The sequence below is a fragment of the Anas acuta genome, chromosome 18, assembly GCF_963932015.1.
Source record: "Anas acuta chromosome 18, bAnaAcu1.1, whole genome shotgun sequence".
Taxonomy (NCBI): Eukaryota; Metazoa; Chordata; class Aves; order Anseriformes; family Anatidae; genus Anas; species Anas acuta.
This window is the reverse complement of record NC_088996.1, coordinates 8065429-8089466: the sequence shown is the minus strand read 5'-3', so window position 1 is coordinate 8089466 and position 24038 is coordinate 8065429. Positions and strand designations below refer to the sequence as shown.

Below are 24038 nucleotides of genomic sequence, written 5' to 3'. Positions count from 1 at the left end.
TGTTCCAAAAATGCAGTCATCACTGAAAGTAGCGTTTGCTGGGTTCAAACCAGGTCAGCTGCCCAGGCACGTACATGTATTTGATCTACTGTCATGGTAAGGGCTGACTGTAAATGTTGGCAGAGAAAATTATTAATCTTTCAACTCACAGCACATAAGCAGCAACTAGTAATTCTTATTTTTCTGAGAACTGGAATGTCTTTTGGAACCACCTCAGATTACTTAAGAGAAGTTCCTCTGCCATCACCCAAAAGCAGTTCCAAACCTGTCTCTCCTACATTCAATTAAGTCTTCAAAAAAAAAAAAAATCTGAAAAAGGTGGGGGCAGATCACGGTTCTTCCTTGTGCGAGGTGCCCCTGGGGCTCGCTCTGCTGCACGCCACGTGGGCAGCAAATGGCGGTGGAAGCGTTGAAGGACTGGGGGCTGTAGGGACTGGGGAGGGCCTTGGCAGGGGCAGGCAAGCAGGGGCCCCTTCCAGAGCCCTGGAGCTGCTGCCGGGAGCACAGGGCAGGCTTTGCTCCCTGCAGAGGCTGCTGTTTTTCAGCCTTGGTGGCTGTGCGGGCAGCCAGGCGTGGGGCTTTTTGTGAACCTGAGAAACGCACCAGCCGCTCACGGGGCTGTTTCGCTGGTTTAGGGCACATCAGAGCTCAAGGAGGCTGAATATTGAGGCTTTCCCACTCATCCGTGCACATCCTCCCCGTGCCTCGGCGGCCTTTCCCTCAGGAGGAGGCAGCAGGCGGCGGGGCCGGGACCCCCCCCCAGGGGCCGTGCGCGTGCCCGCGCCGCCGCCTCAGGGGCCGGGGCCGCGCGAGGTGAGCTGAGGCGAGGCGCGAGGCAGGGGGCGGGGCGGGGCGCGGCCGTTGCGGCGGTTCCAGGCTCGCCGCGCCCCGCCATTGGCCCAAAGTAGGTCAGGCCGCGCGCTCACGTGACGGCCTCGCGCGCCTAACGGCCCCCTCCCTCCACTCCTCCCCCCCCCCCCCCGGCACCGCCGCGTGAGGGGGGCGGCCGCTGAGGGCAGGGCTGTGGGGAAGCGGCACCGCACGTGCCCGTTTGTGGGACTCCCTGCTGAGGAAAAATAAGGAAAAAAAAGCAAAAAACACACAAAAAACAAAGCCTGCATCAGCTGCTGCACTGCCGCTGAGGTCCCTGTGTGCCCCCCAGCCCTGCTTGAGTGCCTGAGGCACTGGTATCGGGTCCTGGTGTGGAGGTGGAAGGACGCCCCCCATGTGGCAGTGTTGGCAGCTTTAGTGGTCTCTTCAAATTTTCTCTGCTACAGAATGAATTAAATTAAAAAAAAACTCTGAAAGCGATATATTAACTTACATGTATGCAGTTCGAAAAATTCAATCTTCGCACCATGCATCCGATCACGTTTCTGTGATGGAAACACCAAGGGCACGATCATAAGCGTTGGCTGAGGGTTTTTGGTTTTCCAGTTGGGGACCAGTCAAGGTGCCTTCTATACAAAACTAAATGGCAGTCACGGTCCTTCACAAGCCATAAACTTGCTCTGCGCGAACACTAAGAATACACCAAGCTGTACTTTTAGCAGGTTGGAAAATGTAAAAGTCCAGTTAGCGTGCAGTTAGCTGGGTCAGGGTTGTGTTGGCCTGACCCGGGGTGTGGTGCGAGGGGTCGGCCAGGGGCCAAAATAGCACAAATGAGCAGTGGGCCCCTCGAGAAGGTGCAGCCATCAGTCATCAACGGGCAGGTACCTGCCCACAGTCTGCTTGGAGTCCTGTGAATTGAGGCTGGTTGGAACGAAACCTGCCTGTGTGGCAAGACTGGAGTTAAATCGCTGCTCCTGTTGCAGTGCGAAATTGAAGAGCACAGCTCCAGCACCGCCAGTACTTGGGTACTTTTCTCAGTTTTTCTGGCTGGTCCATGTATTGGAAAGTGTTGTTACAGCTTCCTCAGCCAGGAAATTCCCAGCTCCTGCACGGTCTGTAATTGTGTTTGGTCCTCAGCATGTCTTGTTGCTTCTTGTTGTTCTGTGCCTGCGCAGATCTAAACATAGTTTATCCTGTTCAGTGCCAAGTGGTAAACAGTACGGTTTTCATGTCATTCGATTTCATTGAAAATGCTGCTAGTTTGGATATATTTTTTCTGAAATGTCAGTTACATTGATAGCCGTAAAAACTTCAGTAATTCTGCCCAAGCTGAGCTTTCATTACATCCCTAGCTAATCTTGCTTGTTACTGGCATTACCCAATATCCCTATTACCTTTACGTCTTCTATTTCTGTTTACTCTTCTTTGTTGCCTACCAAATCTCCTAAACCTATTTTTTTCTTTCTACTGCACAAAAAAGCATTGTGCACCGTGTCTCCACACGCCTTGCCAATCGTTGCTCTCTTTACATCCCTCGCTCTGTACTTTTGTAATTAGAGGTTCTCAGTAACCAGCAATTTGGCCATCTGGGGCACTGCCGGTATGTGTACAATCACTTAATAACCCCCTGCTCGTTTTCCTGCCCAGGTACCACACACATTGCTGTGCTGTCACCCCGTTCTCGCTCTCTGTGTCATGTGGAAAGCTCCTCCACAGCCGGTGCCCACCCCGGCTGCGGGCCAACACCATTTTCCTCCCCTGCTGCCGGCGAGGGAGCTCTGTGGGGCCACCGGTGGGAGGCTGGGGGTCTAATATCCCTGCAGGGAGGCCGCGGACGCCCGAGCTGACGGACCGGGCTGCGGCCGGGGGCTGCCCTAACGGGGGTGCCGCCGCCGCTCCCCTCAGCGCCGCGCGGGGCCGGCCGTTGGGAGGCCGCGAAACCGTTACCATGGCAACCGCCCCGCCCCGCCCCGCCGCGTGCCGCTGTGGGACGGGGAGGGGCTACACCCACCAAGGGGCGTGGCCACGAGGAGGGGGCGTGGCCATACAAAGGGGGAGGGGCCACCAGGAGGGGGCGGGTCCATTGAAGCGGGGCGTGGCCTCCCGCCCGTCCCCCCGCACCAATGGCGAGGCCGCGGCGCGCCTGACGTCAGCGGCGGCAGCGCCTGCACATGGGCGCGCGGCCGGGGCGCGCGGCGCAGAGCGGGCGGCGGGCGGGCGGCGGGCGGGCGGCAGGAGGGCGGCAGGGAGGGCGCTGCGCGGCGGAGGCGCCTCTCCCGCTCCCCTGCTCCGGCGGCCTGCAGGCGCCCCGAGGCCCGGCCAGGCTCGGCTCTGCCCTGCCCTGCCCGGCTCCCCCCCCTCCCCGCTCCCGTCCAGCAGCCGCTCCGCCAGCCGAAGGGGAAGGAGCCTCCGCCGCCGCCCCGAGGCAGAGCCCACCATGTCGCGGCCGCTCCCGCTGACCCCCCCGTTCCTGCCTCCCACCTACGGGGTGCTCAAGTCCCTGCTGGAAAACCCGCTCAAGCTGCCGCTCGCTCACGATGACGGTGAGGCTTCCCCCGGCAGCCCCGACCCCCCTCCCTTCCCCCCCGCCCCGAAATGGCGGCCCCCGCCCCGATATCGCCGGGTTTATCCTCATTTTGTGCTGCCCCCCCCGGCGGTGAGGTAACGGGCCGGTCGCGGTGAGGGCCCGAGGCCCCGTGCTGCTCGCCGAGCCCCTGCGAGGGCTGCCCGGGGCTGCAGGCGGCGGTCCGGGGGGTGCCGAGGCACGGCGGGGGGCAGGAGGCTTTAGCTGTTTAAAACCTTGCAAATATTTGGGAGAAATCCCCAGTTTCCCTTAAAACCGTTTGTTGGAATCACTGGGTGTTGTGCGAATAGGTAGGAAACGGGATTTTAACTTTTATTTATGCTTTTGTGCTACCCTTGAATTTTTCTCTGCATGTCAGAATCCCTCTTCTGTCAGGCTTTAAAAAAAAGGCTGTCAGGCTTAATATAGTGATGTTAAAACATTAGTAAGGTTAACATCACCATAATTTATCTGAATAATACATTATTTTATAATTTACTGCATAGTATGAGGCAGGCAAAGCAAGCAAAACACATTTAATTTGACGGCTACTTTGCTTGTGTAAGGACTAGCAAGGCTAGGACCTTAATTATTTTTTTTCAAGTGTGACAAGATAATAAATACCTGAGGTTGAGGTCAAGACAATTCCTTTTCAGCAGAATATAGCAACATCTTCCAGCTTGTTTTAGCTCAAATGCTTGCTTTTAAGTCCATTAGTATTTATTGAAGCTGACGTTCAAATCCCTTCACGCAGTGGAATTGTTAACTAAAAGCAGGGGGAAGGTTGGATCCTGCAGAGGTGCTCAGTTGATGTGACTTCTCTTCTAACCAGAGGGAATCAAGGGAGTTATTTTTGTAAAGCAGGTATTCCTTTTCTATATTTCCTGAGAGTGCAGGGAAAATAAGTAGAAGCAGTGATATTTCAATTACTCAACTCTTATATATTTATTATGTGTTTTGTTTAAGCATTTGGTAAAGAAAAAGACAAAGAGAAGAAATTAGATGATGACAGCACCAGTACCACAGTCCCTCAGTCAGCTTTCTTGGGCCCAACATTATGGGACAAGACACTGCCATATGACGGAGACACTTTCCAGTTGGAATACATGGACCTGGAAGAATTCCTCTCAGAAAATGGCATTCCACCCAGCCCAAACCAGCACGAGCATAGCCCACACCAGCCAGGTCTCCAGCAAGCTACCTCAGCATCACCTTCTGTCATGGACCTCAGCAGCAGGGCTTCTACTTCAGTCCATCCAGGCATGGTGTCGCAGAACTGCATGCAGAGCCCGGTCAGACCAGGTAAATCAGCCCTAAGACCTTCCTATGGATTTTGGCATGAGCCTTCCTCCCCACTGTAAATCATTACTTCTCACTGTACAGTTGGCAGGCAGTTTAGAGAGGGCCAATATGATTCATTTGCATGCAAAAAAAAGCCCCACTCTAGATACTGTTAAGTTGCTCCACAGGGATTTTTGGTTAAATTATGTCAGGAAGCTGCAGGAATTCCAAGGAAACTCCTGTCACCTTTTCTTCATTGGTAGCCTAGCTGTTGGCAAGCAAAAAATAACACAAGCAGAATAGTAATGCGTAAATGCCGTGGTGTTAAATAAACAGGGAGGACCATGAAAGTGAGCGTTCCTTTTCTTGACTAGTATTTGATGCAAGAGCATAGGAGACTTAGCGTGAGTAATTATTTTGAAGATGAAATTTAAAGACGGTGCTTCCTGTTTGGAATTTCGGCTGCAACCTTATTCTGTACTGGACACAGTAAAATTTGCCACAGTATGTGGGGCAGGAACTACGTTTTTAACTGCATTATAATCTTAGTTAGTGCAGAATAAACTTAAATGTAACTCTGACCACTATAGATAAATTACCTCTACAGTTACCTTAAGCTATGGGAAAATAAGGCATCATGGAGTCAAGTTCTGATCATAATGCGTGTTTCAAACCCGTTTGGTATCAGTGGAAGTGTTCTATTTGTTTGTTAACACTTTATCCCTTGAGAAGCAAGCACAAATCTAGAATAACTGCTATGGCTTGACACCAGCATGGCTGAGATCGTGGTTTGGGGAGTTTTGTTAGCATGAAAGTTTGGAAAACATGGAGCTTTGCTTTTTTTATTAAAAAAATAAAAAAGTGTAAGGGTGAGTTATTGTGCTCTTCTGCTCACACAAGGTTTGCTAGAGCAAAGTGTGCTCTTGGGAGCAGGAAACCACTCCTCTCTCTTCTGCTTGATCGCTTGCCATGCTCAGTGTGCGAAGTCATTGTCAGAATCATCTGATAAGGAGGCAAAATAAATAAATAGAAGGACAAAAGTTGTGGAGCAGGATGAAGTGGAAAAGTCTTAAAATCTACAACATTCCTTTCTCATTAAAAAGAAATAAAATACCCCGCAAAACCCCCCAAACCTGTCAACAGACTCCTTGGCCCCACGTCAGATGTGTGTTTAGTCATGGATTTCATTTACTCACATTATGTGGATTTTACTTTTTGTATTTCAATTTCAAGGCATTTCATAGTTAACCAGTAACTCATAAGGGTTCACAAAGTTGAAATATATTTGGAGTTGGCAAGAGTGGAATATTTTTAAAAAAAAAAAAAAAAAAAACCCTACCCTGATTTTCCCAAGCCAGTTCTTATAAATAGTGCGGGTATGCTACCCCATTTTCTGTCACTTCTGCACACAAAATTAAAAGCAGATAATCCGTCCTCATTCTTTTTTTAAGGGAGGCTGGTTTTGTGCCAGGCTTTTAATGATCACCTGTCAGAATTTATTTGTAATCAGCTGCCTGCATGACTTGCTGTCATTTCATTGATTTTTGGGTTTTTCCCTGAGCTGTGTACAGCTGGGGGTTACAAACTTTTCTCACTAAAACTGTATGCTTATGTCTGGCTGTAAAAGGAGTTGGGTCTCTTGGGGTAGGATAAATCACCTTAGTCTGAAGGATTTTTTTTTTCTCTATGCCACCTTGTCCTAAGAATAATAGGTTTGGATTATACTCTTTTTTTTTTTTTTTTTAAAAGGGTGAGCTCCATTCCATTTCTTAAGTTTTTTTCCCCTGTTACAGATAGGTACTATGACTTAATTAACAGTAGTCTGGTTTATTGTCAGATTAATGGATTTTTTTGTGCTGTCATAAAAATCTGACATTCTTCTTTTGTAGGGATCATCGTGCATTTTAGCATTTGAGCGATCTTTAAAATACACAGTATTAAAAACATTTCTAGTGAAAATAAAAATGATCATTTAAAGTCGTCATAAAAGTGCTGAGGCAAATGTGCTGCTTTGAAATATTAAAGTCGGTCTGGAGCTAAATGTTAAAATTATTATAGTGGAGCCTTTTGGTTAATAAATCCTATAAGACCTTTAAAGACTCTTTTAAAACTGTCATGAAGTAAGGTTTTTTAATTGGTGTGAGTTACTGTTTCAATATATGTGGCTGTTGTGATTTGTATTATTGTAATAAACTCAAGACAAATAGTATGAAGTACACAATTTCAATAAAAATTAATTCCACGTGATTGTATTATTTTTAGGAAGACTGAATTTTCTAGTTGATACTAGTTCTTAAAATGTTTTGTCTCCACTGATCTTTATCTTAATTTTTTGATGGCCTGTTTGAGTATATGATGTGGACTCGGGCTGAAGCAAGAGTCAAATGTTGTGCTTCTCGCATCCCTACTTGAAATGACTCCACAGAATTTAACATCAGTGTATCACATGTAGCTGGCCAAAAATCTGAGACTTGCATAGGCTGCGTACAGGGAAGGACGTGTACATGAGTGTGGATACCAAACATGTCTCCCATGCGTGTGTGGTGTATCTCAGACAGAGGTCTACACAGAAGTGACATAAGATGATTTAATTTTGTGCACATGTTGAAGGGCAAGCCTTACCTGTCTTTAGAAACCAGTGGTGTCACCTAGATGTGTGTTTTATACCACCTCTGGAAGAGATCTGAGAATTTGCATTGCCTTTCAGTGAGAACTGGGGTCAGGCTCAGCAAAGCTGGACTGACCATGGCTCTAAACATAATATTACAAGATCCTTGTGGATCTTGTAATAGTGGAAAACTAATAAAACCCAAAACAACAACAAATGGTTCCTTATAAATTTATTTGAGTTCCTTATTTCCAGCTTGCATTGTCTGGTTATTAGAAAAATGTGTAGTCTCACCAGTTTGTTATGTGAACTATAGCAAATAACAAAGTAAGCACCCGCTTTCTTGTAAATTTCTATTTGGGCAATCTATGCAAAAACTGGTCTTTGTGGAGAGAAAGGATGCAGGATAAAGTTCTGTGGTGGTGTTTTTTGTTTTTTGTTTTTGTTTTTTTTCAAAACTGGAATCTAAAGTATTTAAGTATTTCTTTTTCACAGTATCACTTTAAATCAAAATGCTATTTATTAATTTTAGTGTTGCAGACCGTCATTCGTTGTAACATAGATGTATCTGCAACATTATTTCTCCCTGTAGTGGGTGCTGACTAGTTGGTTGCAAATTAATCTTTCTCAGTAAAACAGTTATTTTAAAACCAGCTTTTTAAGTTACCTGTTACTGCAAACGTTTTATTGTTTCTCCATCTGTTGCAGATCTTTTGCTGTTTTTTTTTTTTTTTGGGGGGGGGGTCGAATGTAAATCGCTGTGGTGTCATTTAATGAAATTGGAAGTATTCATAGCCATTTGTATATAAAGGGAGTATCATGTTTTGAAGTTAGGTGCTGGTTGCTATTACCTGACTTTTTTTCTATGGGTAACCCTTATTTGGGTGAACGGGATGGCAGCATGAAGGGTTCGCGTAGAGTGAGTGAGAGTTCAGAAGCATTAGTTAAGTCTGGTGGAAGACTCTAATTAGAGGATTTCTGTTCTTCGAGATTTAGATGTGAATTTTCTGTTTGCAGCAAAAGCCTTGGCAACAGGGCTATGTCAGAGGGGGATACTGCTGACACAGTGATATCATCACCCCTGTGTTGTCACAGTCCTGCTCCTTATGGAGGATAGGGCCATGGGAAGCTTAGGAAAAAAAACTCCTGTCTTTGCATTCCTGTGACAGTCGTTTTCACTCTGCAGTGCCTGGATTGCTGGTGCCTTAGACTACTTGCAAAGGATCTGCCAAAGATTAACGGGGGAAAAAAAAAAAAGCAAGCTTTGTAATCTGTTGCAGAAACACAGATGTGAGATATCTAGAAGTCTTCGCTTTCAGTGACAAAATAAGATTCAGAGGTGCATTCATCAAAAAGCTGAACACTTCTGTTTGAAGTGTGCTCCCCTCAGCCCCCTCTTGGAAGAACACGAAGATTTATTAAATGCTCTATTGTATGTACTCAGCAGAGAGATCTCATCTAGAGCACATTATCTTTTACTTCTTGCATGTATACTGAATCGTAACGACTGACACCAGGCAGGATTGGGTGGGTTTTGGTATTTTTTTAACTGGTTTGTGATAGGCGTATGCCGGCGGGGATGGTTTGCTCTTGCTCCATCCGGCCACTCGGCTGCATACTGGGAATGACTTGGTGAAGGGGGCAGCCCACAGAAGGGTGTGTGCAACACTCCCTTTATTGTAGTCTTCCTTCCCCTGTGTTTCTTAACATGACCTCCTCTTCCAGCACAGCCTTTGTAGTGTGAAGGGCAGCATTCCCGGCAGCCAGCTCGTCTGCGGAACCCTCTCCTGAGCTCTAATCGCTGTTTACAAGCAGTTCAGCGTTGCGTGAGCCCCGTTCCTTAAAGGTGAGGGCTTCTACCTGCAGCCAGCACCGAGAGGAGCTGGGTGCTTCCCCATCTTTGGTGTCCCACGTGATAACAAGGGAATGACCAGCTAAACCGCCTGGCAGGCTGTACCAGAGCTGCTCTTCACATTGCCTCTCACGTGAGGCTCTGAATGGCTGCTGCCTGCACCACCATGTGCTCTGGGCACGTGGCAGTCCCCTGTGCAGCCTGCTCAGCACGGCTTTTGCTAGAGCAGCAGGCACGCGTGCGTGGCTGCGTGCTCCTGCCATTACCAGCCGGTGCCGAAATTGCAGTCAAGTGGAAAAGCGCAGCTCTGCGCGCTGCGAGGGGAAGGCAATATCCAGGCAAGCCTCGCACGCTGCTTTCTGGATCAAAGGAAGATGCAAAATATATTCTGGCAAATATTAAAAATAGCCTGTCACATGATAACAAGGGGAAAAAGTGCTGAACGAACAAGCCTTGTTAATGCTAGAAGCAAGAACACTGTGTCTCTTTCAAAAGATCTAATTTTAATATTCGCCGTTAAATGTTGATTATTAGTTAAATAATTGCTCAACTACGTGAAAGAACTTGAAGTTACTTAAGAGTTCAAACAGTAAACAGCAAGAAAGGTCTTGGGTTTTGTACTACACGTTTAAAATGTGCCTGGCCTGATGCTTGAGTTCTCCTGTGGAGCAGTGCCTTCCACACAGATCCAGCTGTGTAAGCATGTAAGGGCTGTCTGGTGTTAGCAAGAGGATATGCAGAGGGAGCAATGAGGGTTTTGTCCTTTGAGGAAGGCATTTTAGGGATGCCAGGAGTTGAACTTGTTGCAGTTACCTAGGAAAATGCTGTGACTTTCTCCTAGCCTTGCTTCCCATCTCAGAGTGTTTGGCTGACTGGTCGTCTACTGCAGGGGTTTGATTTTTAAGAAGTGAGTACACCATGAAGTCTTCCATGAAACAATATCTTAGAGTTAAGAGACGAGATGTATACAAAGACATTGATGCTATCTGATTAGATGAAGCTATGAGTAAACATCCTAAATTGTTGCAATCTGTACATATTTATATGACAACAGATTGGCAGTTGTGGGAGCCAGCAGCGGCCAGACTCTGCCCAGTGAATCCCAGCGATGAGTACTTTACTCCTGGTGTGGTGCCACTGATTTCAGCCCAGCTTGTTGACTGTCCTTCTTCAGCAGCTCCTAGGTGGAGCAGCGAAATGTCACCATCTTTTGTCATTGATCTTTCTGGACTTCTTAAGGGGGGTAGCTGGTCTCAGCGTACCGGTGGAGATTTCTCAGGATGGAAGGACATACTTATCATCAGTAAAGAGTACTTGAGATCATTATGAAATCAGAAGCTTGGCTGGCAGAACACCGTGCAGCTATTTAATATTTGTATTACACGCTAACATAATCATTAGCTTGCTTCTGAAAAGTCTTACTTTCATAACAAAATATATTGCAATATTTTGTCAGAATTCCACAAAAGACTGTGAGGATCAGGAAAGAGCATTTCAACAAAGTTATATGTAAGAAAAATGGTGGTTTAAGCTATTCTATGTGAGGTAAACGGCAAAGGCTCTGTTAAAAAAAAAAAAAAAAAAGCAGTGCTCTAAAGCAACCCTCAAACCAATAGGAGCTAGTGGAGTAAGTTGTATGTGAGGAGTAAATATAGAAAATGGATGTTAAAATGCACATCTATGTCAAAATGAATACAGTATAAACAGATTTTGTAGCTTGTATGGCAGTGTTTCATGAGCAAATGGCATTGAAGGAGCCAGCAAACAGTGTTAAAGAAGCTGTCTGTCACGAAGCTGAGTTGAGACCTGAGAGCTTCAGATCTCACATAGGGAGAGCTAATGAAGGCAGGTAAGGCAGTGTCTGGTAGGCATTTCATCAGGGTTTTTTTCTGCTGGGGTTCTTCAGGGCACTTCAGCTTTGTGTAACTGAGGTGCCACCCATCAAGTTTTAAATGACTACAAGTTATTGTTCAACCTCATTTTCTGACCAGCTTTGAAGCTGTTGTATAGTTCTGCTTCCCTGTCCCATTCTCTGGTTGAACTAAATCTTGCCAGGGCTAAATTCAGCCCAGATTTTCATTGTACACCATCCAGCACCCTTGCTTAGCGTCTCTGATGTGGCACTCTTTTGCTTAGGGGTTCTCTGCTCAACTCTTAGAGAAACAGCTTTAGCTCTTCATCTTACTGCTAGTATTCTCTTGTTCATATTATTTGCTGTTTAATGAAAACAGGCATCGAGGATTTTGACACCCTTTGCTCGTAAGCTTGTGCTTTGGTGTGTGGCCACTTGTAGAACAAAGAATAAAAAATCCAGATTGCGTTAGGGTCCTAGAAAACTCAGGTCCTCATTAACTGAAGTGAAGATGTAAGTTATTACTGGAACATAACTTGGCAGGTACCCATGGATCAATGTTTTAGCATGCGTTTACTATAGGCAGATGTCAGAGTGAACTACAGCAGTAGCTCATCTGTGACAAAATGTCATCCTTAGATATTCAGGTGTATAAGCAGAGAGGCGAAAACACATTTTGTGACAAAGATTGGTTGAAGACAGATAATGGTTTTAAAGGAAAAAAGTTCTTTTCCAATTAGCCTTAGGGAGCTCAGCTTGCTATAAATTCTTTGTTCTGGAACGTGGCTGTGGACAATAGGTCAAAGATTAAGTAATTCATTACAGAGCTGGTTGGTACTCCTGAATCTAATAAACAAATGAATGAACAGGGCTCTCCATCCCCAGCAAGATCATTACTTTGTGTGGCAATGACTGGACCTTAACTTTTTTGGAACACTTGTAAGGCTTGCCACTCTTAATTCCTGTATGTGGATGTTGTGTTATTTGAGGTGACCTGATAACTCAGCAATAGTAATGCAGAGGAAGGCATCCAAAAATGAATTTAAATGCAGTCCCATTAGGAACTGCTTATAACTTGAGATTCTGAGGAGGCAAGGAAGGAAACTGTAGATTGCCTTTTGGAAGAGGGAAGGAACAGTAATGTGAAACTTGGAAAGACAAAATACTCCTGCAGAGCTCTGTTTTATGGAGCAATCCATGTTTAGTGAATACTGAAATAATAGTATTAAACCTTCTCCTAGAAGCCTGTGTTACTCAAGGTTGTGGAGTATAAAATAGACTCAGAATAAGAGGGGCTGCACTGAAATAAAGGAGGCAATTCAAAATGCTTTGGTCACTTTCACAAACTCACCATTGCAAGGTTTGGAAGTGAGACCCACTCCAGCAAGAAGTCTGTCTCAAAACCAGCTGGGTGCTTAGTAAGAAGGAACTGGCACTCGAAAACAAATCCTGCTCCTCATCACAACAGAGAGAGGGTTAAACTGACTTAATTTGAAGGAGCCTGCAGCAATCAGACATACCACTGTGTTCCCTCTGTCTTTGTGCTGCATAGTGGAAATACAGATGTTACTGACGTCTGTAATCCCTGCAGCTGTGGCCCCGTGTTACAGCGTGGGGCATTTGGCCATTTTGTGTATGTAACTCTTGCAGCTCCCTCGCTGACTGTGGTAGATGGATATTGTGGATTTTCTTGCCTGATTTGCTATGAAAGCAAACGTTATGCTAGGTGTGTGGGGCCTCTTGTGTGCTCCTGATCGCGATTTTTGAGTAAATAGGCTGATTTTAGGCAAATGTGGCAAGCAAGTTGAGGTTCTGATAGAGTAATTACACTGCTAAAATTTCATGAAAATAGATGGCTGGATATGATAGGAATATGTTAGTGAGCAGGAAGAGCTGTAATGTAAATGTGCGTTTTCTATATCAGAGAATTTACATAAAACCTTTAAAATGCCTGATGTGTGTGAAGTGCTTTGGTGAGAGCTGACACCCTTCTAGACACCGTGAGATGGTGATTCACTTTGAGAAACAAGTCTGCAAAAACTATGTTTAATTGGTTGCCAGCGGGTGTCAAACTTTTTTCCACCATTATTCTTCCTTAAAAATCTTCATCTCCTGGAGTTGTGTGGTTATGTGACTCTAAGGTTTCATTTAAAAAGAGAAGTTGGAAAACCAGCTGTGTGACTTGCAGGCGAAATCCCAAAAGCACCAAACCCAGGTAATGGAACGATCTTGATCCTCTCTAAAGTTATTTTACCTAAAAAGTCGAGTGTTTGTGCAACCTTGCTCTATCCTGTTCCTCTGGTGCAGCAGAAGTGCTCCAGCTCCACTGTCCAATTTGAAACTCCCTTGCAGTCAGCCAAGTTTAAATTTGAGGCCTGTTATCTTATCACAATTATTGCAGTATCACATGTGGGCACACAGCCAAGTGACCTTGTGTATGTGTCCTGCCATTCATTCTCTGCAGTGTTTCAGCCCGGGTGCTCTGCACAAAGCTCCCTTTTACAGCTTGTTCTAATCAGCGTAACTTTCCACCGGGGTCTGGGGTGGAGGTGGGTTAGAAGTGAATGAGAAACATGGGACAGTGAGAGTGGGCTAAAAATGTTCAGGGATCAAAGAGAAAAGTAGGTCGTGGCAGGGTATGTGTGCTGGGAGGAGGAAAGGGGGAGCGGGAGCTAGGGGAAGGCTTGTTTTCCTATTGGCTTTTCAAAGTTGTGCAATTTAAGAATTGGATTAACCTGATATGACTTTGTTTTTCTGCCAGATTAGATATGTTGAGTTTCTTGGCATTGTGAATTGTACAGTACATTGTGTGCTGTAAATATGGGTGTGTCGGGATAAAGCTGTAATGACACAACATGCTTGCAGTCTAATACGGCGCTGCTGGGTCGACTCCCCTGCTCCCTTCGCGTCCCCTTCCCTCTGCCCCAAACGCACATACTTGTCAGGGCATTTAGGAGTTTGTTACAACAGAACCACCTTCTGCTTCCAGCCCAGCACCGAGATGTTTCAATACCCTTTTTGGTAAGGTAACGCTTACCTGAGTCCTGAAAGTACATTTGGTCTGACACTGGCATCATACAGTGGTATACACTATATGAAGTGTCTTTTTTTTTTTTTTTTTTTTTTAAAAAGGGGGGGGGGAAAGGAGAGGAAAAAAAAAGAAAAAGCTGTATAGGAACTCTTGAGTTTCATCCTGCTTTCTCAGAATTAAGTTGGAGAAATCTTATATGGAAATGTTACAATTTTTTTTTGCTTTGCCTATTTTTTTTTATTTTTTTAAGCTAAGACATTGCCTTGAGCGTAACTTTGGGAGAGTAAAATTCAGGTGCAGATCTGGAGTTACTGCAAGCGCCAAGCTCAGTGCCACTTGAGGTTCATCACAGCAGCGTATGGATGTCTGCGTTAAGTTTTGATGACAGTGTATTTTTTTGTATGTTCCATGCATTGTGAGGTAACTTCATGTGGTACGCCCATTGTGTATGTTGGGCCAGCCCCATGGAGGAGCCCTGTTCTCTGTGCTTACCACAGGGTGAGGGTGGAACAGTGAGGACTTGGGCTGCAGGCAGTGCAAGCTGGCACCCGGAGCAGGGTGGTCAGGACGGCCCCAGTCCACTGGTGAACGCTGCTCTGAGGAGCGCTAAGGAGCATGCAGGCTCTGGGGAGTGAAACTGAGAATCGTAGGGCACCTCTGTGTAATTCCCACTCTCAGGTTTCCAGCCCTCTCCTGGGACTGCAGCTACCCAAGCAGGTTAGTCCCAAGGTGCTGACCACAGCCTGGCCTTTGTCACCAGCTGTGTAGTAGCCTGCCCTCTGCACCACTGTGAGTACAGTGATAAGCAAGGAATTAATTCCCCTGTCAGTAGTGAAGACTATTTTTCTTGGAAGAGAAGAGCATAGATATCCAATATGGGTTTAAATTGGATACCAAGATTTTGCCGTGTTATTTAACTGCATTTCCCTAATGCCTTACTCTACCTCACATTGGGCAAAATGCAGTGTACTGATAAGGTGCAGGTTTTTCTGAAGTGGTACTGGTCTGGTCCTTATGGTGATTGAGCCATTTGTTGAGAGTAACATGGGCTGAGTAAACGGGAGCAGGAAGTTGACCTTCTGAACACCTGCATCATTTAACTATGCTTATGTGAGAGTATTAGGAATGAGTACAGCATAGTTGAAGTTAACCTGCATATCCACCTTTTGAGGAGGTTAGACCTCAAGCCTTCAGTTACAAGTATTGGACAGCTGCAGTTTGTGTGTCTGTTTAAAACACCTTCTTTCTCAGTTGGTATTTCAGCACTTAAAATAAATAAATAAATAAAAAATCAGGGCCTAGATTGTCCAGGCTCTGAGACCTGACATTCATCCCTCCACAATCACGTGGCTGCTCGCAGAAGGGCTAATCTCTGTTGGACTGGATTTACCGCCAGGTTTAGGACACACTTTTCTATATTCTTATCTGTTCAATTTTCTCAGTGCGACACAGTTAAAGTCATTGTTGAAAGTCATGGTAGTTTCTGGAAGCTGTTCTGAACACGTGAATAGAAACCATGAGCCAAATAGAAGGAAAGAGCTGGAGGTGTAATTGTCAACCCGTGTGTCTCTCAGATTTCACCAAATACCGCACGTGTCTAGGTTATCAATTTATTTCTGTTAGAAAGTAAACAAATCTCGCTTTTCTTAGGTGCTCTCATGAGCGTTTCATCTGCATTGCTCTTATCTGCAGCAGGGATGTGCTTCTTGGGGCTCATTTGGAGGCTTCTCTTTCTGCTCCCGCGTGCAGCGTGCTCTCAGGCATCACGTGCACCTCTGCTGCTGGCCAGGGATGCTGTTGATCTCTTCCCGAGTCAGTTATTTGAAAACATTATCACTGCTATCAAAATATACTACCTTACAATTGGGGCAGCTTCTAGTCCATTATGGCCTGTGTGTTTTTTTGGATTGAATCCTCTGGCCAAGTTTTATCTCACTTCGTGAATGTTCCTCAGCGCTCAGTACTACTGTCTGGTGGCTGTTCAACTAGCGTCAGCAAAATCTGAGCTGGGGGGGCCATGTACCACTGTCAGATTCGTAACTTTCCTTTACTGGGCCCCATCCTGAGAGGCCTAAGTACCTCTAATTCTCCTGCATACGGGATTTGAAGCTGTGCAGTGTTTTTTTGAGCTACTCACAAGAGGCTCTCCTAATCCTGTACCATGAAGGATTCACAGTGGCTTTTCAGAATCGGGTCCTTTTAGGGTCTGCATGCTTGAAGGTGTTGGTGTTTAACTGCTTATGTCCAGGTGAATGCACGGTGCTCAGCACCTCCGCAGCATGTGCTCAGCCCTGTGAGCCCAGTCAACCCCTACTTAAAACAGCCCTGTCGACACGTGTTGAAGCAAAACCCCTTAAGTGATTTTTCTTCTGCCCTTTAGTTTATAGCCTGTGGCTTGTTGTTTCCCACTTTCTCACGTTTTCCCAAAGCCGCTGGTGTGTACAGTCTGAAGATCACATTTAACCAACACAAGGAAATCAGCTTGGCCCGACTGGCTTCTTTATCACGTGGCTGAGAATGTGTTCACTCTGTTCTGCCAGACTATGGCTAGCTGAGCAAAATACAGTGAAGCTCTGGGCTTCTGGCCAAGCTTTTATTTCAGTTTGGAGCTTACAGCCACATATTTGCTATTTGGCAGGACATCCACTGGGGTATATTTGGATAGTAATCTAGCATTGTTTTGCTGCCTTTTTCTTCCTTTTTTTTTTTTTTTAATACACAAATAGTATAATCCCAACACTTACTTTGGCCAGTCCGTACAAGATTTCTCAGTGTGCACCGTTATGTACGTGCAGTCAGAACTTGCAGTCGTGACCTTTGGTAAATATAAGTCAAAGCAATTAACTTTCTTTTATTGAAAAATTCTTGATGTCCTACTCTTTGCCCCCTGTGTGCCGATAACGGAGCTATGTTGTTACTCTTTCCAAGATCAAAAGCTTCACTAGGGTTTGATTGAAGTCCAATTATGGAAGGAAGTAGCTTTGCTGGAGCTCTGAAAATAGCAATAATTGTTAAAATAATAAAGTTTGTCCTTGTGTGTCTTTATAATCTGTAAAACTTCTTTTTTGGGGGAAGGGGGTGGCTTTCCTCTAGTTTCAAGATTAAAATATTAGCAACTATCTCAGGGAAATAGGAGTGTGCTGTTAGAAGAACAAGTATCCCACTCAGGGTTTGGTACTGTAGCCCTGTTCTGCATCCCAAGCTCGCCTTCCTCCAGAACTGTTTGCATGCAGCCTGACTCATGCATGAAAATAAAGCTGGATTTGATTTTTAACAGTATGGGAGGCTTTGGGTTTGGGGGGATAAAGGCTTTATGATGCAAACTCATTTATTTTTCTGTGAAACAAAAATGGGCTTTTCAGAATACAGTGTGTTTTGGAAAGTTGGCTCTGGATTTGAAACCCTAACATCTCGGATGGCACCCTTGAATGAAAGAATAGTACAAAAGCACAAGGCTTCAGAAGGGGGCACAAAACATTATCGCAAGCAGTGGTGTTACTTTCTGAAGGGACATGCATCTCTCTTGAAGCATAGGGGTTTTGTGGGTGGTTTCATACAGGCAGTACTCAGCCTGGAAGCCTGTGCTTATGGCTACTTTATCAGACTCCTTGAACTGTGTCTGAGCAGACGGGCACTAGTGAATGCTGGCATACTTCTCCCAAAATCTTTGTTGTTCTGTAGAATGTGTATTTACAGATGCCTTCTCTTAGTGTCTCCTGCATCCTCAGAAAGAAGAGAGCCTGGGAGAAAGAAACCCGCAGGGAGTCTCAGCTGGTGTCAACTGACAGCTTCAGGCAGGGAGAGCTTGGTTCTTGATGTTGGAGCTCGGCTTGTGTAAACTTCCGTTTATCAGCACTCGGTTAATTGAAATATCAGGACGAATAAATACAAGTTGGGATGAGAATATGGAGGGTGCTAAATGAATCTCTTCCAGCATTTTTCACTGATTGCTGTGGATGCTGCTTTGATAATACATTTATGTCTAACTAGAGTTTTAAACTTAGATAAACTGTGGAAAAATGTTTTGTCTTTTTTTAATCTCATGTACATATACATACAGCTTATATAGGACAGTATAAATCCCCATGTGAAAATCAGCTCTCTTGTACTTTCTCTTTAGACAGCTGGACTCAAGAACACTAATTACTTGAGTAAAATCTTTGTGTTATACATGAATGGTATTGATTATTAAGCCCAAAGGGTTTTACAGATCCAGTGAAGCCCATTGATTGTCACACTTTTCACATGAATCTTTAGAACTATAATTTTTTTTTTTTTAGCCCCCTAAGTTACCAGGACAGGACCTGTTACTTATTTGTGAGAATCTTGCTGTTATGCTCTCTCTGTCACAGTGAGAATTTAGCCTTCATTCGCTTCAGCATTTTTGAAATGGATTTCTTCAGACCATAAGATAGTTTTAAGATTTGTGTTATGTCTATTAAATATTCTGCCTAAAGTAGTTTGGTTCCCTAAAGTAGTTCTCTTACTGGGTTTGGATGGGTCACTGCTCTACGAACTGCTTCATTGCCTTCTGAAAATCTTGGCTGAAAAACAAAAAAAAAAAAGCACAACCCTAGTGAGGGGTACCCTGTTGGTCGGCTTAAAGATGTTTATACAGTCAGCAGCTTTAGCCGCTCTCTGAAGCAGCCTTGCCTGATCTCCAGGAGCTGCTGAAACTCATCAAGCAGGTTCCTGTTAACCAATTATCCAGTTAGGGAGAAAGAGGAAAGGTGTTTCTGCTGCTTGTTTTTCTTTGCAAAGTTTAACCTGTTCTTCCCCAAGCTTCCGTTATTGTGAGCAGTTGTAACTCAGCAGTAACAGCAAGGTGAGTAAGAACAAGGTTAGAAGGGGTCTCTGGTCTTGCAAATACTGAGCTGTGTCAGTATCTAGCCCCCAACTGGGCAGAGACATGCAATTTCCAGCATAAATCCAGACACTGATTCTTAGTTGTAAGTCCTACCCGGTGTTCATCATCTAGCTTTTTGTCCTGCATTTTAACAAAATATTTACAAAAACAAGTCAAAACACTCCCTACCCCAAAGCCAATAATGAATGTCCCATTGCTGCCAGAACAAATCTGTTGGTTCACAAACACTCCTGCTGGGGCTTATTGGAAGACTTCAGTTGCTTGCTATGTAAGTGGTGCAGGTGATGCAAAAGAAGCTCTTTTCTCACACAGCTTTTAAATATATGCTCAGGTGCTACCAGACAGCTTGATTGTCCACATCTGACCATCTTCTGCAGTGATTGATAAGACAGGACATGTCTGTGACTGTTTTATTAGCTATCAGTGCTAGATGTGTCTGTGCCAAGTTCAGAGGGATTGTCAAGTGACTGTGCAGTTGTCAAACAAATACTTTTGCTTGTGGTTACTGGAAATAGTAAATGAGTGGGTGGGATAAGGTGAAAAGACTCCTCTCATTCTCTACTGGAATTACGAGTATAATTGACTTTCATGACTGCCATAGCAAATGATAACTTGGTGAAGAATTTTCTTCCTTCCTTCCTATTAGTTCCATCAGTAGCGAAATCTCCATGGATTCTCTGATATGTAACAGAGCTCATGAGGCTGCCTTTCGGTCAGGGAATTAAGAATTTCTTTGATTTATATTGTTTTCACAAAGCTTATTAGTAATACACTTTTGAGACTGATACGTCTCTGCCAAAGTTGTTTGAAATTGGCCAACAGTTTGAAAAGTTTTTGGGAAGAGGCTACACAGTTGTGCACAGCACGGCCACACAAAATTCATTTCTTTAGGAAATTGATCTAAAGAGTAACTGTAGTGAGGCACTGAAATGAAGCTTGCAAAGTGATCATCAGAACTGAAGGCTGTTTGGCATCTTAATTGCGTACACAGCCTTTAACCAGGGACACAAGACAGTTCTTGCCCACGAGTTAGATCCATGTAGGCAGACTTCCACCTGCCCAGGACCTGTCCTTGTAGCAATGAGGTGCAATTGGGTGACTGGAGTCGTTGTTTTGCAAGGGACTGGAAGTGCTTGTAAAGAGGCAGGCACAAATGTGCACTGGCTTAGGCTGTGGCAGAGCTTGAGCTGTGTTAGGAGCTCAGGGCTTCAAAATAGCTTCTCATTATTGGTAGGTTTTCTCTAGTTCTCTAGTATCCTACGTAGCCTGAAGGTGGAACTGAATATTTACTACCGTTGCTTATTTTGTATTTTTCAAAGGAAAAGTCTGTGAATGCTGGAGTTGGAATTCACATTAATAACAAAAATTTAATAGAGCCCTTCAATGATTAAGATTTTACTGAGTTTCACTCATGCATGGAGTACTCAGAACTTATCCCCACAGTGAAATGAAGGCAAACAAGGTTGAGCAAAGTTCTTGTGACACTCAGCCAGGGAGCTGCAAAGCAGGGGCAGCCACCTCATGCCCAGCGGGTAGGAGAAATGTTCCCAAACAGGTGAAAATAAGTCTGGTGCTTTGTCCAGGCCACAGGTTAAGCAGCTGAGGTATGCGAGCTGAAGAGCATACTGTGTGCAGTGGATGGAAGTGTCATCTAAGCTGGGTGTGAGCAGTGTGGAATGTATGTACATAAATAGACCCGGGCATGAGGAAGCAAGGTGTTTGTACCTGTGAATGGATTAGTTACTTCTGGTGAAGTGCACGAGAACACAAGGTTTGCTTCTGTAGGAAGAACCCTTTTAAAGGTGGCATGAAGCATCTTTATTATGAGACCTGCTCTTAATTTATTTCTGAACCTCTGGAACACCATAAATATGGTCAGTACTATTTTCTTTATTCCTTCTGCATATATAAAAGGAGAACAAATAAACATGCTACAGATTTGCTACATTTTTAAAAGTATCGTTTATATGGTGCAGCTCTGTTTTCTGTAATTTTTTATATCTAAAATAGAGAGCTTTAGAACAGAGGAAGAACTGCATATCTGAGTTTAAGATAAAATAAGATGATCTCTGTGACAGAGACAGCAGAAATGATGTGATATGACAGTTGCTGTAGCAACACCACCTACTTCATGAAAATCAGAGTTAACAGGAGTGTAAAAGGTAAAGCCCACATAATTTTCCAAGCCTGTGAATTGTTGCTGCCCTCAGCTTGCAGTGCTTTACATCTCTCCAATGTTTCTCCTTTCATTTTGGCATGGGTACATGGCCAGCTCCTGCAGACCCATGCCCACATTCAGCAGGGCACGTTGTGGTGCTCTGCAGGGTAGCACGTGGCCTGCTGTGAGCAGAGGAACAGAACATGTAGGGTGGGGACCCCAAAAAAATCCTCACAGAGGCTTTGGACAACAAAGTACTCTAAGACCCATGCTGCCTCTTAGGTATTCCACTTAGAGAATACGACCACTATCATAAAACGGAAGCCAGATCATCAAATTTTGGAATCAGCTTATAGGAAGGCACTGTTATATTTAATATAAAGGGTAAGGATTGTTGAGACCGAAGCTGTCAAAGGTAAGTACACTGTCCCTTTCCTCCCTCCCAGATAAACCCTAAATAATGATGTTGCATAGCAGTGATACATTGCCCATGAAAGTAGGAAAACACATTGTCTTTGATCAGGATGGTGTTGAGCTGCTTGTTTGGCTGCTGCCAAGTGCCGAGCACAGCACACAAAGGGCTTTGTTCAGTGGCAGGCAAAATTACTATATTTGAAGGGGGCAGAAGTGTCTCTGTTAAAGAAATGTTTCAGTGCCAGGATATTGTTTGAAAGTTGGGATGTCTGCGTCGGCAACTGATTTTGAAATTTGCAGCTATGGCTACTGGAAGAAAAATGCAGTATTAAAAATACATTTACTGTAAATAGGGTTGCCATTGGCTTACACCGAATGGTAACTTTCAGAAAACAAAGTCCTGTTTGCTTATACGTATTTTTAAAAGGTAGACATATTTAAAAGCTTCCATACAATGTGAATTGCGAAGTAATTTGCCAGTTCATGTTGCCTTAAAGACAACACTCAAGCTATTTAATATTTTGAGAGCTTGGCAACGGAGGGCCATGCAGTGTGCAAAAAAGTACAATCTCCATTACACACAAACTGGGGGAAAAGAGGAGGTGACAAGAAGGAAAACAAGTATTCCAGAGTTTCTTCAAGAAATATTCTATCATATATCTATTTCCTGACAGCTATTTTTTAAAAGATAAAAGCCTAAAGATCTTGGTACGTGGTGTTTTCTTTGGTCACTTTTCCCTGAGATGTTTTGTTTATTTTACCTTCATTGCTCTGTGAAAACGTGACTGCAGTTGTTAGGTGCAGAAATCTCTGCAGGCAGTACTTTGGGTTTTGACACTCAGCACTGTAGCGTTTTCAGTTATTTCCTGGTGCTAGATGACTCTTACATATAGAAGTGAATTTATGAGACAATGTCTTGCCCATTGTTCAGTGTCATCATATCTTTTTACCAGACTTAATTTTGCAGCTCCTTGTTTTTTGTCTGCGTCTGATGTGCTATGGAAACCTATGCTGTGCAGCAGCTGCAGAGAAATACAGGCCCACTGGTAACGTCCATGTGCAACAGTCTGGTTTCCTGGAACTTTCCCTAGGCCTCAGTTGCATGTTCCCTTCCTCCTCTCAGCTATTTTTTTTACACAATGACTGATGCATTTGTGTACTTTTGTACTTTATAAACGAAGATATCTATATCAATAGGGAAGATGCAACCACGCACCCTTGTGCTTTCTCTGTGCTTATTGAGAATAAAACTAGTATGTGAAACCAAATTAGGCCTCTGTGGCTATTGGGCTGTAAAAACATAAAATAAAATACTTGTTTTGTTTTGTTTGTTTTGTTTTGTTTTTGCTGTTTTTTTTTTTTCTTTTCCCCAACCATGTTAGGGGGCCCTAAATTAAGTTGAAGAGAAAAAAAAGATGTACTAAGCCTTACACGGAAGGTTGTGGGAACAGCGTGTCCTCCTCCTGGCGTCTATACTTCTTAAAATGTGATTGTTACACAAATCACCCTCTGCAAAGCTTTAATTTAATTTTGTCACCAACAGCATAGCTTTTATAGCAAATAAATGTAAATAAAATAAAAAGCTAGTGCAGTAGTTCAGGTTTGTGTTGTGTACAGAACAGCTCAAAAGAGAAGGTGAGACTGCAAGTTGCTGTAACTCTGCCCAGTGACCCCTTTTTCGTAAGGGATATATTCAGAGAGCAGCTGATAGCATCTGTTGTCTGTCTCTCAGGCCTGCTATTAGCTACTGACTGGGACGTGGAGGAAATGTACCTGTTTCACGTGGCTTTTCCATGCCATTTGAAATCTCACTCACCTGTGTTTTGATAACACACCCAAACAAGATGGGCTTAGGTACCAGAACTGGGTAATAGATACATGACTCACGGGTGGCATATGCTTTCAGGATTACATGGTGGCTTTGCGAGACCTGTTTACTGACTGGGAGCATGCTGTCCTGGATGTTCATTAGCCAAATAAATAGAACAATGCGAGAGGAACTTGGTCGGGAGTCTTGCAGAGAACATTGGCAGTGACACGAATGCAACCTGGGGGCAAGTGCTATCTTTGTTTTGAAAGGGGTGTTTATGGATGCCATATGAGGCTGTCACCTAAAGCAGGCTCAGCTAAAGTCTGCTGGTTGAGGATTGATTTACTAAAGCTGGGAGTAAGGAAAGAGAAATGGATTAACAGATTAACAGTTCTGATGCTTTTCTGGATCTTCCCCTTTAAGAAAATAAAGAAGAATTGTACTTTCTCAGAAGCTTTACTATATGCGAATGATATGCAGAAAGATGTCACGAAGCTCCAATGCACCAGAGAGTACCAACATCTTAAACTGAAACGTGCTTCTGAGCTGAGTATGAATTGCAATAAAACACCTGCGTCCCTACAGCTTCTCTTCAGGCCCTGTCCCCACTAAATGTCATCTTGGCCTGTCTTTGTAAGGAAAGCAGTGCCCTACCAAAGAATCAGTCATTAGAGGACTAGTAGATTTGGGGCTTTTCAAGGATTCCTAAGGGGGGATGAATCCCTGTGCCTTGTCCCAGGAGCAGGACAAACCCCTTGCTTTCTGTGTAGC

At 44.4% G+C, this 24038-nt stretch overlaps 1 protein-coding gene across 2 annotated transcripts in view; it reads left to right on the top strand.

Annotated features, from left to right (window-relative positions):
* Positions 1-2977: 2977 nt before the first annotated feature.
* HLF (HLF transcription factor, PAR bZIP family member) overlaps positions 2978-24038 on the top strand; it is a 36008-nt gene continuing 14947 nt past the window's right edge. The window contains exons 1-2 of one of the 2 annotated variants that reach the window (XM_068655441.1): positions 2978-3374; positions 4361-4696. In XM_068655441.1, the coding sequence (XP_068511542.1) occupies positions 3269-3374; positions 4361-4696 (442 nt within the window). In that variant the 5' untranslated portion in view covers positions 2978-3268. The remainder of the gene's footprint in view (positions 3375-4360; positions 4697-24038) is intronic. The other variant, XM_068655442.1, reaches the window with a different exon arrangement.